At 33.1% G+C, this 13,825-nt stretch overlaps 2 protein-coding genes and 1 long non-coding RNA gene across 3 annotated transcripts; 1 reads left to right on the top strand and 2 right to left on the bottom strand.

Annotated features, from left to right (window-relative positions):
- The first annotated feature begins 2,772 nt into the window (after nt 1–2,772).
- On the top strand, nt 2,773–4,199 carry LOC124539713 (extensin-like). Its single transcript, XM_047117056.1, has 2 exons — nt 2,773–2,836; nt 3,071–4,199. Exons 1-2 carry the CDS (start codon nt 2,825–2,827, stop codon nt 4,163–4,165), a joined length of 1,107 nt encoding a protein of 368 aa, XP_046973012.1. The 5' UTR covers nt 2,773–2,824; the 3' UTR covers nt 4,166–4,199.
- Nucleotides 4,200–4,472: 273 nt separating this feature from the next.
- On the bottom strand, nt 4,473–6,268 carry LOC124536020. Its single transcript, XR_006966854.1, has 3 exons — nt 6,132–6,268; nt 5,541–5,753; nt 4,473–4,577 (listed from the first exon to the last, which is right to left on the bottom strand). It is a non-coding gene; the product is annotated as an uncharacterized LOC124536020 (long non-coding RNA).
- A 1,862-nt stretch (nt 6,269–8,130) lies between these two features.
- On the bottom strand, nt 8,131–13,595 carry LOC124540867. The gene is made up of 5 exons (XM_047118656.1): nt 13,450–13,595; nt 11,896–11,982; nt 11,216–11,394; nt 8,371–8,418; nt 8,131–8,176 (listed from the first exon to the last, which is right to left on the bottom strand). Exons 1-5 carry the CDS (start codon nt 13,576–13,578, stop codon nt 8,131–8,133), a joined length of 489 nt encoding a protein of 162 aa, XP_046974612.1. The 5' UTR covers nt 13,579–13,595.
- Nucleotides 13,596–13,825: the final 230 nt, after the last annotated feature.

Below are 13,825 nucleotides of genomic sequence, written 5' to 3'. Positions count from 1 at the left end.
AATACAGTCATGTTAGTTAATTACAATTATATATGTATGTAATTTATATTGCTTGGAAATCAACAAGTATCAATTTCACGCTTTTTTATATTTCATATCACTAATTATATCTTACGATCGACTTTGAGTTTCGAGTTTGATCGTATAAGTTACTTCTATATGTTCCATCATGAAATACTCTATTCTAACCATTAAACAAAATTTGTTAGCAAATGGACGCTGTATCGTTCGTGGTCGAGAGCTTGATTAGTCTGGTATTCATGGATGGATGGATGGATCTGTGAAAAATGTTTTGATCCTGTTATCGGAATTTTGGAAGTAATATTAAAGTTGATATAAGTAGTTAAGTGTTATTGGATTGTATTACAAATATATAATATAGCTGTGTCATTAGTAAATCTCATGAAATACGTAAACCTTAGGTTGTTTATCTTGAGTTTTGGGAATTAAGTGTCCAAATTGTAGTTTTTATTGTACTAATCTATTCTTCCTTAATAATATTTATGATATTTTACTACGATTTCTGTCATAATTTTTTTTAAACCAAGTAATATAGTGTCATACATGCTTCATTTATTATATGTTTTGATGCCTTTAGCTATTCCGACTAACAAAAAGGCTCAAGGTCAAGAATCCAAACTTTCCTATTGTAGAAAGACAAATAGGCGCGGTGTAAAGCTTACGTATTCTTTAGGTTACAACTATTCTGCTGCAAGAATAACTATGCAGTATAATTTACAAGGTTTTCCTTGTCTAAAAATACACAAAAAGATGATTTTTTTAACGTATAAGTGAAGCGGGGATAAGCATGTTTGTAGAAAACACGCCAAATTACAAATATAAATACTTGTTGGTAGGGCTACGTCCAAGCCCGTCTGGTTAGGTACCACCGACTCATCACAAATACCATCAACAAATAGCAAAACGTAGTATCGTTTTAACCCGGTTTAAAGAGTGGGTAAGCCAGTGGACCATAGGCATAAGGGACATAACATCTTAGTTCCTAGGGGGATTTCAGCGATATGAGGTTCACCATACCTGTTTTACTGTTCAACATGTTTCTTACAGTACCAATATTTATGGTGGGATTTTGGTGGTCAGGTGATCTATTTGTCCGTTTGCCTACCTATTATATAAAAAATAAAGACTTTGAGGAAAACTAATACTTCATATTGTTTGGCAAGCGAAAGGTTCTACGGAATATTGGAAACCGGAAACAGGTTTTTTAGACGCATAGTATTATATCTTATGCATATATTAGACGTTTCGCATATTAAATTTTAAAGAGAGATTATGGAATACCTATTTTTCTCTTCTTAATAACTTAATACCTCTTCCTAATACATGCATTTTGATAAACGTAAGAAAGTATCTTAATAAAATTCGTTTGTATATTTAGGAATTCATTATTTTATTCACTTCATCCCACGATAAAAATCCTTAATAATATTTATTTAAATTTATTTAAAATACTTTATCGCACAACACATAGAAATATATGGGAAATACAAAACATTAGATACATAGTACTTTGGTGATAGGAGCTTAGAACGAAAACAGGTAAGTGAAGAAAAGATATAGAAAAAGATAAATAGTATAATATAATAAGATTTCTACTAAGGTATAATAATAAACTACACATAAATACACCACAATAATACACACATAGAAATATAATACATATGTATATATCAAAATATATATACATAATTGTAAACTACATATTATTACATTCTTTAAAAAAGTTTCTCAAACGATGCTTAAAGATTGCCAATAATATTGTAAAGGCGAAAGATGTATGTGTGGATGTTTTTAAGTCTGATACGCAAAAACTATTGAATGAATTTTTACGAAACTTTACAATAATATAGCGTATCATAATAATACATAGGCAATCATTTATTAAGATTTTGTGTGCAATAGCTGTCAACCAACGCCTAAAGAGCGACCGAAGCCTCCGGCGAAAACCAGCGGGTTATACTTATATCAGATGCAATTAAGTGTAAAAAGGTTCCATAACTAAATAATTGGTGACTTGCTAAGTTTTAGAAGAAAACTATCGAAACTAATAATAAAAGTAAACATCTTTTAAATTATATCAGATACCAAAAACATATTACTGAGTAAGTACTGAGTACTGAGTAAGTCATTCTAGTTAAATATTAGTTGCCTAGTCGTTTTTTATTTCACCTTTCTATAATTTTAATGAAGTTTTCTATTGTGATTGTCGCCTCTAATGTTCAATTTTGTTCAAGTTTTGACTATTTATTAAATTTATTTGTTTTGAAATAGATTTCATTATGTTTTGGGAAATTCGACGGTCTCAGACCGCCTAAAATTTTTAATACAATTGCGATGTTTTACATTTAAACTACGATACATTAATTAAAAATGAATCGATGAATTATTGTTTATCGATTCAACATATAAATGATATTTGATAAAGATTGTTAACTCAATCGGTTAAATACTTTTTAATAATATTTAACTAAATCAAATTGGGTTTGATTCCTACCTCACCTCACCCTACTCAACGAACGAAGATCGAAGCTGCGTACGTATACGTATAAAAATTTCACAACTCATAAGTAAATATTGTCAAATATAGAACAATAAAAGTATCTAAGTGAATAACACAACAATAGATTGCGGTTAATATTTTGAATCGTCATATTAAACTGGTAGCAATATCACGCGTCGAACGTGATTTGTGCAATACATCATGGTGATCTCCTCCATTCATGGACCGCGTCTGTGGTGGTGGTGCGTATAAAAAGAACATGTTTCTGTTCATATCGCACACTGACTTCAACGTATCGGAGACATGAGGCACACGGTGAGTAAATGTGACGAAAGTGAAAATGTACACACGGCCTTATGTCAACGCGATTCGGGTCAACTTTCCGCCTATTCAAATAGTCAATCATAATGAGGATAATTTGTTTACTTTGTTAATGGATATGAACTAATTGTTTATAGTATAAAGATTTCATTGAATTCATTGTATCGTTTCGTAATTATTGTAATTTTTTAATATTATTTATTTTTAATTAGTTAATTTTGTTTTCAGGTAGTTTTAATTTCGTTAGTGGCTGCAGTGTGGGCTGAGGCGCCTTACCACTTGCCGCGTCCACCACCACAAGCGCCGGTGATTAATTACGCTCCACCAGCGCACCATCACCATCATCATTCTTCAAGCGGTTACAATTATCAAAGACCATCAGTCCAACAGCCACCACAAATCAACTATCGGCCTCAGCCAGCGCCCCAGCCTCTGCCAGTGTATCAACCTCAGCCACAACCCAGCCAGTTGCGTCCTCTCCCAATAGCTGTTCCTCAACCGCAGCCCGTATATCAACCACAGCCTTATCCTCAACCACAACCCGTGTACCAACCACAGCCTATTCCTCAACAGCTACCAGTATACCAACCACAACCACAGCCCATTCCCCAACCACTCCCTGTATACCAACCACAACCAATTCCTCAACCACAACCCGTATACCAGCCGCAACCCATTCCCCAACCCCAACCCGTATACCAACCACAACCCATTCCTCAGCCACAACCCGTATTCCAACCGCAGCCTGCTCCCCAGCCACAACCTGTATTCCAACCGCAACCGCAGCCCAGCCCATCATACGGTGTCCCTCAACAAATCCGCCCTCTTCCTGCTATAATTGCTCCTCAACCTGAACCCCAACCTCAACCACAGCCCATTCAATATTATCAACAGCAAGAAACCCAAGGGTATTCATACCAGCAATCGGCTCCGAGTCAGTCTTTGTTGCCAGGTCAACTAAACGGCAATTCAGGTCAATCAAGCTATCAGGCTGATTTTGCCCAGTACAACAGCCCACAGCAACAACAAACACACAGCGAGGCTCTCGATGAAACGGTCGTATCACGAGTACAGAACATCATAAAAGATGCCGAACATACTTCCGCCAGAGATGCTGGATACCTGTCACTGGTATCGGGAGTTTCTTTGGAGAACGCGAAGCCCAGTATCGAAGTGTTATCATTCGTACACAACTCACCGTTGTCGTCGGGATCGAGCCAGAGTTTCAGCTCGCAGGCTCAATCCAGCGGAGCTAGTGAATCACAGAGCATTGGATTTTTACCTCAATCTAAGCCCTCTACATCTTACGGTGTGCCCAATTAATTAAATTTAATGTTGTTGAAACTCTTATGTAAATATACGCTTAAAATTTTGTAAATAAATTTAACATTTTTACCGATTATTTTTTTTTTTCATTTCAAACATTCATCGATTGTAAAGTTTTATTATATTTTAAAGTATAACATGTAATTACATAATTTAATCAGATTTCTTTTAGTTTATGTGGACACATAATTTTCACGAATATCGGATTTCTGCGACTGAAATTGTTGTCCTGTAAAATAATGTATCTATTGTAAGATATGGTAAAAATAAAACGTATTTTCTTGTTTGATGAAAGCTCACTTACTAAGTTAATTGAACAGTCAGATGTTTGCACGCTATCAGTAACGAACGTTGATACAGGTGCCGTGTGGTCTTTCGTATTTGGTTGAGATATTGGGATTACTGCAATCTGTTGAATTTAAATATTAAAAAACTTGAAAAACGTGTTACATGTGTACATTCGTGATAGCAAAAATATACATAAACTAACTTCCAAAACATATCAATAGTAAATAATTGAGGTAAATAAAAAGGCATTCTTTATAAATTTATTATTCGCATCAAAATTAAACTTTACTAAGATATTAATTCGGCCATGTTAATTATAATGTAATTTCCTTGAGTCTCTCCGATTGTTCGAATAGCTCTCCCGTCGCGTTTTGAGATACGACAAATGTGTACAAGTGTGTGCCAGTTTGTGCACTGATATTTTCTGTGCATCGATCTAACCTAGACAATGGTTGGTCAAAGTAGATCAAGAGGGCATTACCATCAAAGATTAATAGTGAAAATATAAACAATGTCTTTGGGCGATGATGACCATCAACCATCAGGAGCTGTACTTGTTCACCGGCTTAAATAAGTCATAAAAAAGCAATTTAATTTTTTATTAAGTATACTATTCTTAGTTGAAACTAGCGAACTGCCCCGATTTCGCGCGGGTGCAATGCTGATACTAAATATAGTATAGATTTTTTTCTTGTTTCTTTACTATATTATATAGGTATTATATAGAAAAACCTTCCTATTGAATCACTCTATCCATTAAAAAAAACGCATAAAAATTCGTTTCGTAATTTTAAAGATCTAAATATATGTAGGGACAGATAGCGGAAAGCCACTTTGTTTGTCTTTGTTATATTATGTAATGATGATATTTAATGTATAAATATGATTAGGTAATGTCGTACACCCTGTTGTTATGGCCTTAGATACATTGAAGAATCAAATAATTAATTAGTTGGCTAAACAAGAATAAACTTAAAAATGTATAAGTCCAATAATTTGCAACCAATATTTTTAATTCATTTAGGAAATTTATAAATAAGAAATTGACTTAATAAAATTTAAATATTATTATCATATACGTCACCTTATGCACAAATTCATATTCTGACTTTCCTTTGGGACAAACGCATGTAATAAGTTTATTTTTCTCAAGTTCATTGGTATTGTTATCAAATGTTGTGTTAGAACATTGACAATACACGTCATCCCTTTTATTCTTCACCGCTGATATTGACTTAAAAGGGAAAATCTGTCGTAATTTCTTTCGCTCGTTTGTGTTAATTTCTTCGACCTTATGCTAAAAACGGAACAATATAATCATCGCGTATTTTCCTTATTTAAACGAAAACTTAGCATTTCTTTAACAAAGCACATTATTCAAATTTAGAAAGCATAGTATAAAAATATACATATTTGTTATCAACGTAAATGTGTTAAAATGGACATAATCGTAACTATATTGTTTAAAGCCTCATGTGTCCTAGAAATGAATAAAAAACACTTCTATCTCGATTCTATTCCGTTCTAAATTCGAATTTAAGCATCAAAAATTATCCGCAGCGGATTCGTAGCTGGGGATCAATTATTATAGCATAGATAGTGTTTTGATTCGATTGCGATAATATGACAATTATTTGGTAGAATGGCCCTTGGGCTAAAAATATTGTGATATGACCTTTAATTCCTCATGGCTCGTGTCTTGGAGAACGTCAAAAGGTATAATGTATATTTCTTTTTCTTTGAGAACACTCGTCAAGCTTCTAGATGTGGGTCTTAGCTTCATGTGAAGAGCACTCGTGTTTGATATAATTGCGTTGTTTTGTAAATCAGATCTAAAAAATAATAAAATACAAATAATATATATGACGGGAAGCCAGTAAGATTGTTTGATTTGGGGTCATCATCTTCAACATACATATTCACGAAATAATACAACAAATCTATAGCTGGATTTGTAGGTATATTGATTTTTACAATTTTGTAAGCTCTTCTTGACAGCAGACATTTCTTGTTTTTCTAACATGATTCTCACAGGTCACCCATAATCAAATCTCTAAACTAAGTGACTTCAATCAAATACATAACATAGCGACATACACACACACACATATATATATAGTGTCGATGTATATATTATATATATATATATATAATCATCGACACTTTTCTTAATATTCTAGTTTAAAAACAAAGTGATTTTTAAAATACTTAGGTAGGTAAAAACAAAGTTAAAGGAACCATTAATATAGAATAAAAAAAAAGCATACGAAACGAAATTTAAAAAGACGCGAATCAACCAAGATTCTGTTGTGTGTATGAAATGTCAAGGCGACATGTCGCTTCATTTACATTTATAATTTTCTAAATCTCGATGAGAAGCCGTAACCTAAATAGTTATGGTGTTATCTCTTAATTAAACGACATTAAGAAATCGATCAAACTCGCTTCTTTTGATTATATTTTATGTAATATACTAATAATCTCAATATAAATAAATAAAAATTGGACAACCTCACATATGTATATAACTCTGATCCCAATGTTAGTAGCTAAAACACTTGTGATATGGAAAATCAGAAGTAACGACGTTACCAAAAACACCCAGACCCAAGACAACATAGAAAGCTAATGCACTTTTTCTGCATCGACTCGGCAGGAAATCGAACCCAGGACCTCGGAGTGACGTACCCATGACAATCGGTACACACTACTCGATCACGTCAAAGATCATTATAGAGTGACTGTCTTGTTTGTCTACTGGCTAACTTTTATGACTGCAGATATTCGGGCTATTCAAAAGTTACTAAAGTCATTTCTTTACCTTTGACGACATTCCGAAGTTGTACGGGATAAGTTTTTAGGCTTCAAAATGATTTTGATGCTTTGATTTGACCTACAAAATATAGATAGAATGAAATTGACGTTATTACGCAACTGAGATTATTCGTGATAATCTTAATTCGCTTATAACGTAACGAATTTATCATGCGATATTAATAAGATTAAATATAAAGTATTTAAAAACATTTTATAATAATAATATTTTTATATAATTTTTTTTATATTACAAAAAGTTACGTTGATTTTATATTATATTACTAGCATCGCGCAGATTCACCCGTAGCTTGATTTTAAGGAACCTAAGGTCCATGTGTTATGAATGGGGTATAAAAAACACATTTTTTTAATCCATTTGATAGTCATGATAGGTATGTGCCTTCAATCAAAAATAAATCAGCTTTTATATAAAAGATATAGATATAGATATTTGGTTTAAGGCATATACCTATACCGTGCATGTATTTATTTTCAAAGGTTGGTAAGATTTAGAACTGTTATTCGGTGCAGTAATAAAATTAATATATCATAATAACTATCTATTAAAACATATAGCGCTGGATCGACTATAGACAATAGTTTAATCGTGACTTAAAACGGCGTAAGCGTTGTGACTGACATGCTTCAAGCTTACTTATTTGACTTCCGATTTTTTTTATGTAAGTCCAGGTTCATACTTTGATTCGGTTTATTATTAGCGCCACACCGTACGCACCCACACCGAATGAATGAAAAAAACACACTAACGTTAGGTGGCCCGTCTGCAGTTCAATTTTCTTGAACAAAGTGCTAGTTCGGATCGCCATATATAGTGCGTACATAAATATCTTTAGTACTTACTTTACAATGGCATCAGTTTCTTCTTTTTTTTTAGACCAAGGGCTGAAATTTATAAGTATCAGTTTTGTTATGTTCTTTTATTGACGTTGTGATTAATATATGCCAATTTTAAGTTGATCCTAAAGCTAGCTTTCTAAGACATTGTTGGAATGTCTGTTGCTAATATTTTTATAAATACTGGATATGATGTAAAGGATCTAAAAGATTGGTATATGGAGATAGAATGCCTGTCATACCTTCTTAATATCGGAAATTTCTTTGAACCTGGTACTTTATTGTCGTAACTGAAATAAAAATAAAACAATTTACATTAATAAATTTTCGGAGATGTTACAATCAATAGCGCAATAGTATAAGGGCAGCTAACAATGATGTAAAAGGTCCTAGGATCAAACCTGACCCTTTGGGTTCTCTTTACCAATCCTACAAGCTTTGAGTTTAAATGGAGAGGGAAATAGAATTATTAGTAAATCTTTAAAATGGGAGTTCCTTATATTATTTTTTAAAGTTCATTTAAAATAATGATATTGTTTATTGAAATACAATTGAACTTTCCTTTTCATGGAACTTAAATCGGAAAAGTCGGAAAACAGGCATAACCGTGGTTAGGATTAGGGGTAGGACAAAAGTTTTCATTTTTTTTAGATATAGGTAAGCAGACGGCTAAATAGGCCACCATGATGTTAAGCGGTCCCCATCTCATAAGACATTAGCACCATAACAGATATTAAACATTCTTTACAACGCGCCACCAATCTTGTGAACTAAGATGTTATGTACTTTGAGCCTGTACCTACACTGACAGGCAATACTCAGTAAAAGTCCGGAAAAAATGACATGATACATGGTGGTTAGGTTTAGTGCAAGTCCATCTGAATAGGTACCACCCGCTCATGATATATTCTACCGCCAAACATCAGTATTCAGTGATGTTGTGTTCCAATTTGAACATTGAGTTAGCTAGTGTAATTATAGGCTCAATGGACATAATATTTTAAATTGCAATTGGTGGCGTACGGTCATAGAGATTATAGAAAGATTTGAGCGATTGTGACAACCTACCAAATGGGTTGTTGACGCCTATATGTTCTATAAAAATAAAATTTCAACCGTCAACATAACTGTATATCATGTTTACGTCATAGACCGGGAGATGATAATGACAAAATATTTGGTCATTTGTACCAGTATGGCTGTTCTTCAGGGGTCTAATCACGTAAAGGCAAAAAGGAAAATTATGGTCGTAGCGCTCGCACCGGCGGCCCACTCGCGTGGGCGTTAATCGAACGCGTCGGAAAAATAACGAGTGTCGAACGATTTGTTCCACAAAAATGCTTGTATTTTCAGATAGTCGAAAAAAAACGAAGTAGGCGGTAGCGTAATGCCATACTTCTCGGGTGTGGCTTACAGCCTGCCATACCGACGCGAATACGTTAATTTTATTAAAACAATTCAACCATTTGTACCAGGCTAATTTTTGCATAGCCAATCATCGTCGAGTAGCCATTCACGAAAATCACCTTGCCATACTTTTCCGACTGTTCCCAATGGCCGCCATACCACTGCAAAGGAGTAATTTTTTTTTATCGCCAAACGATTTGTACCAGCATTGCATTTGGATTTTTGGAAAGTGTTTGGCAAAATGAGACCGTTATTATTTTTCCCGTACTTCTAGTAGGGGGAAAAAGTACTGCCATACTTGAAATACTTAATTATTTAACACCTTTTTATAATACGACTGTAAAACACGTAAAATCATTTTTTACACCATGGCATCATTATATTCTCGTTATTTGAATGCATTTGTACGTAAAAAAAAATATTACAGATTTTAAACATGGGGCGGATGACTGTTGGACTTGAGCTAAAAGGTGATAAAGAAAAACAAAATTTGATGATTTGTACCAGTATGGCATTTGGATTTTTGGAAATTATACGATACAATGTGAGCATTATTATATTGGCCATACTTGTAGTAGAGGGAAAAAGTGGCGTCATACTTGAAAAACCTGATCTTTCGACATGTTTTCAAGGTACAAGACATAAAATCATTTGTTACAGTATGGCGTCATCGTATTCGGTCCATTTGGATAAAATTTAACCTAAAAAAAATAATCCCATACTATAACTATATTATACAACATAACATCTGCTTATAAGGCAAGATTGCCGCCACCTAGGTGTTTGAAACTTTGTATTTATATTCGTTAAACCTCAAACTTACAGGAAAAATTAGTGCCATACTGGTATAAATCGTTCGAATTACGAATATAATCTAAGGATTTTGAAAAAATATTGTTCACATTCGCCGCCTGCCACAGATATGGCATTATCAGACTTCTATTTATGACCATACAGGGAACTGTTAAAAAAAGTTTCAAGTTGGTACAAATCGGTTGGCGATAAAAAAAATTACTCCTTTGCAGTGGTATGGCGGCCATTGGGAACAGTCGGAAAAGTACGGCAAGGTGATTTTCGTGAATGGCTACTCGACGATGATTGGCTATGCAAAAATTAGCCTGGTACAAATGGTTGAATTGTTTTAATAAAATTAACGTATTCGCGTCGGTATGGCAGGCTGTAAGCCACACCCGAGAAGTATGGCATTACGCTACCGCCTACTTCGTTTTTTTTTGACTATCTGAAAATACAAGCATTTTTGTGGAACAAATCGTTATTTATCCGACGCGTTCGATTAACGCCCACGCGAGTGGGCCGCCGGTGCGAGCGCTACGACCATAATTTTCCTTTTTGCCTTTACGTGATTAGACCCCTGAAGAACAGCCTATACTGGTACAAATGACCAAATATTTTGTCATTATCATCTCCCGGTCCATCAAGTGTATTTTTATTTGTCAAAAATCACAAATTAAATTGATACAATACGGATTCCTAATCCATAAAATAATAACGTTAAAATTTCCAAACTACAAACTTAGTAATCACCTTATTATCGATCACGTGTTATAATACATAGGTAGGTATATAGAAAACATTTACAACTAAGTTCTTAATTGAAGTTATAAAAGATGTCACTCGTCGTCAGATATAATTAAGTAATTAACAGCACACTTAACGTACATTTTAGCGCCACTAATTAACTCAAGCGTGGAACTTTGATTCAGAATACATTGAGTTTTCTCAATTCGATTTTTGTCCTGATATTCATTATATTTCTCATCAAGCCACGTCGCGAAGCCTCTTATGTCCTTATTAATTATATTATTCGTTGAATTTGTCTTCGTAAATGGTACATGTTCCTAAAAATTTAAAACTATATATTAGAAAATATTTTCTTTTTATTCCTAATACTATATAGCATATGTGATTCATGTTAAATGTTTGATCCAGATCTTAATCAAAGACTGTAGATTTAAGAAACTAGAGAAACTTTTGTGGAAGAAGAGATCGAGTGGAAATTAAATGTGTGAGATGAAAATGCTTTTATTGAATCCACCGCAATGGAACAGCATGGTGGAATGATGTTCCAAACCTCCTCTAAAAGGCGAAGAATCTTTTTTAGGTCAGAGAATATATTACACCAAGTTTATTTTGTTATATAGCGCAGAACATTAAGGTGAAACAGTAACGAAAGACTGACACCTAACCAGACGAGTTGACAAAGTCCTTTCAGGAGTCTACATAAGTAAATTAAATGAATAATCTACTCTTTCAGAATCCAGACTTTATTGTACGCAAAAACTCATTACGATCTGCCAAAGCTCCATTTTAAATTTCACGAAAAGAATTCTTGCAGTCACCTGAGTGTACCAACGAAACGCTTTAACGAAACAATTCGAATTGTACTTTTCATTTTCTCTGCTCCTTCGGTTACGTCTCTTCGGCTTCTGCAAATATAAAATACGATTACTTGTTGATTAAACGATACGGAATGTCTTTTTGAAATACTAAAAACATTTTATATAGTTGTTAAAAAAGGCATCATCTTAACCGATGATTGCGGGTTCAAACCCAGGCAAGCACCACTGATTCATGTGAATATTAATTTGTATTTATAATTCATCTCGTTCTCGTGGGTGAAGGAAAGCGTCGTGAGGCAACCTGCATGTGTCAAATTTCACCGAAATTCTGTCACATGTGTATTCCATCAACCCGCATTAGGATAGCGTGGTGGATATGTTTCAAAGGGACAGGCTGTTGTTATATAGCTGTCAAAGTTGGTTTGTTTAATATATTTGATATTTAAAGTGTTCAATTGTAGGTCGGAAAGATTGTCCTAAAGCATGTAATAAAGGGCTAAGTGTGAGAGTGTGCTTGTTTGGTTGTGTTTAAAGTTAATTTAATCCATAAATGCTAGGCGCTATTTATTTTTCCTCTTGGATCAATATAAATAAAGGTGATATGGTGCTGTACTTATAAATTAGTCGACTAATCGTTTCAAATAATAATATTCTTTCTTCACAGAAGGAGAATTTTTTCAGTTTCATCTCTGAATTGTTGTTAGAACTATGGCAACTGTAAGGAGTTCTTTGTCTTTGATAAATTCGCTCTTCAGCAGTTCCCGTCTCTAACGACGATAATTGGTCACATATGATATCGATAGTTTTGCTATACTTGAAAAATATTATTTAGTTATAGCTATACTTTTCTATTTTTGAGTTTAGAATTGAGAAGTTTTAGAATAATCTTGGATTTAATAATGTAAGTGTAATTGTTAAAGTCTCATTCACCAATAAGATGAATGGATGAAATGATTAATTTCCTATCTTAAAAATGTGTCCTCTTTCCTTTCAATATTTGTTATATGTTTTATGCATACAAAATGCATTATTTAACGTGTTGAATTTGTCATTGGGGAATTTCCTAGGACATAGATAGATAGATAGATAGAATATACTTTATTGTACACCACAAACAATAAACTTTACATGGAACAAAAAAATAATAAATTAAAATGTACAAAAAGGCGGTCTTATCGCTAAGTAGCGATTTCTGCCAGACAACCTTTGATTTAGGGAAATTGTGCAGCGAAAAGGTAGGTGGTGCCTAATATATACAATAATACATATATAAATAAACATACATACATATATACATAAATATATATACTAATAAAATAAATGAACAATTACACATATAAATATAAATGAATATATTAAATATAAAATATATAAGTCGTCTCAAATTTAATTATCTAATACATAATAACATGTCTAATGGTAATACTATAATTAATTATGATAAATATCTAAAACGTTGTCCAGATATACATATATTGCCAATATACGTTTTATATTACTGTAAGTATTAATTCTAAGGAATATAAAATCATAAGTAAGCATATAATCACTTACAACTTCAGCATAGTAAATTAAGGGAGGCTGTAATCCGGGACAGAATTGCATTCTTCGATAAGAATTGGATCTAAAGCTTCTGTATTGTAAAATTTCATCCTCGGAATCACTCGAAGACGCTAAATCCATTTGAAATAATATTATTCATAAAAAAATACAAGTTGTAGTGTCCTTACATTGTCAATTTTTATATATCAAAAGTGTCAACACTTTGTTTCTGACTCTGACACAATGATGTCATAAAAATGTAGAATAACTATAAAACTAATATAATTAATTATATTTTGTAAATATTTTATATTGAAATTATAAATTATAAATAATTTTAAAATTGAAGTAGGCTTTGTATGTGCAACGTGCAACAATCTAGCGCATA

The sequence above is a fragment of the Vanessa cardui genome, chromosome 2 (genome assembly GCF_905220365.1).
Source record: "Vanessa cardui chromosome 2, ilVanCard2.1, whole genome shotgun sequence".
Classification (NCBI taxonomy): Eukaryota; Metazoa; Arthropoda; class Insecta; order Lepidoptera; family Nymphalidae; genus Vanessa; species Vanessa cardui.
The sequence above is the reverse complement of the archived record's forward strand: the minus strand, read 5'-3'. Positions and strand labels throughout refer to the sequence as shown.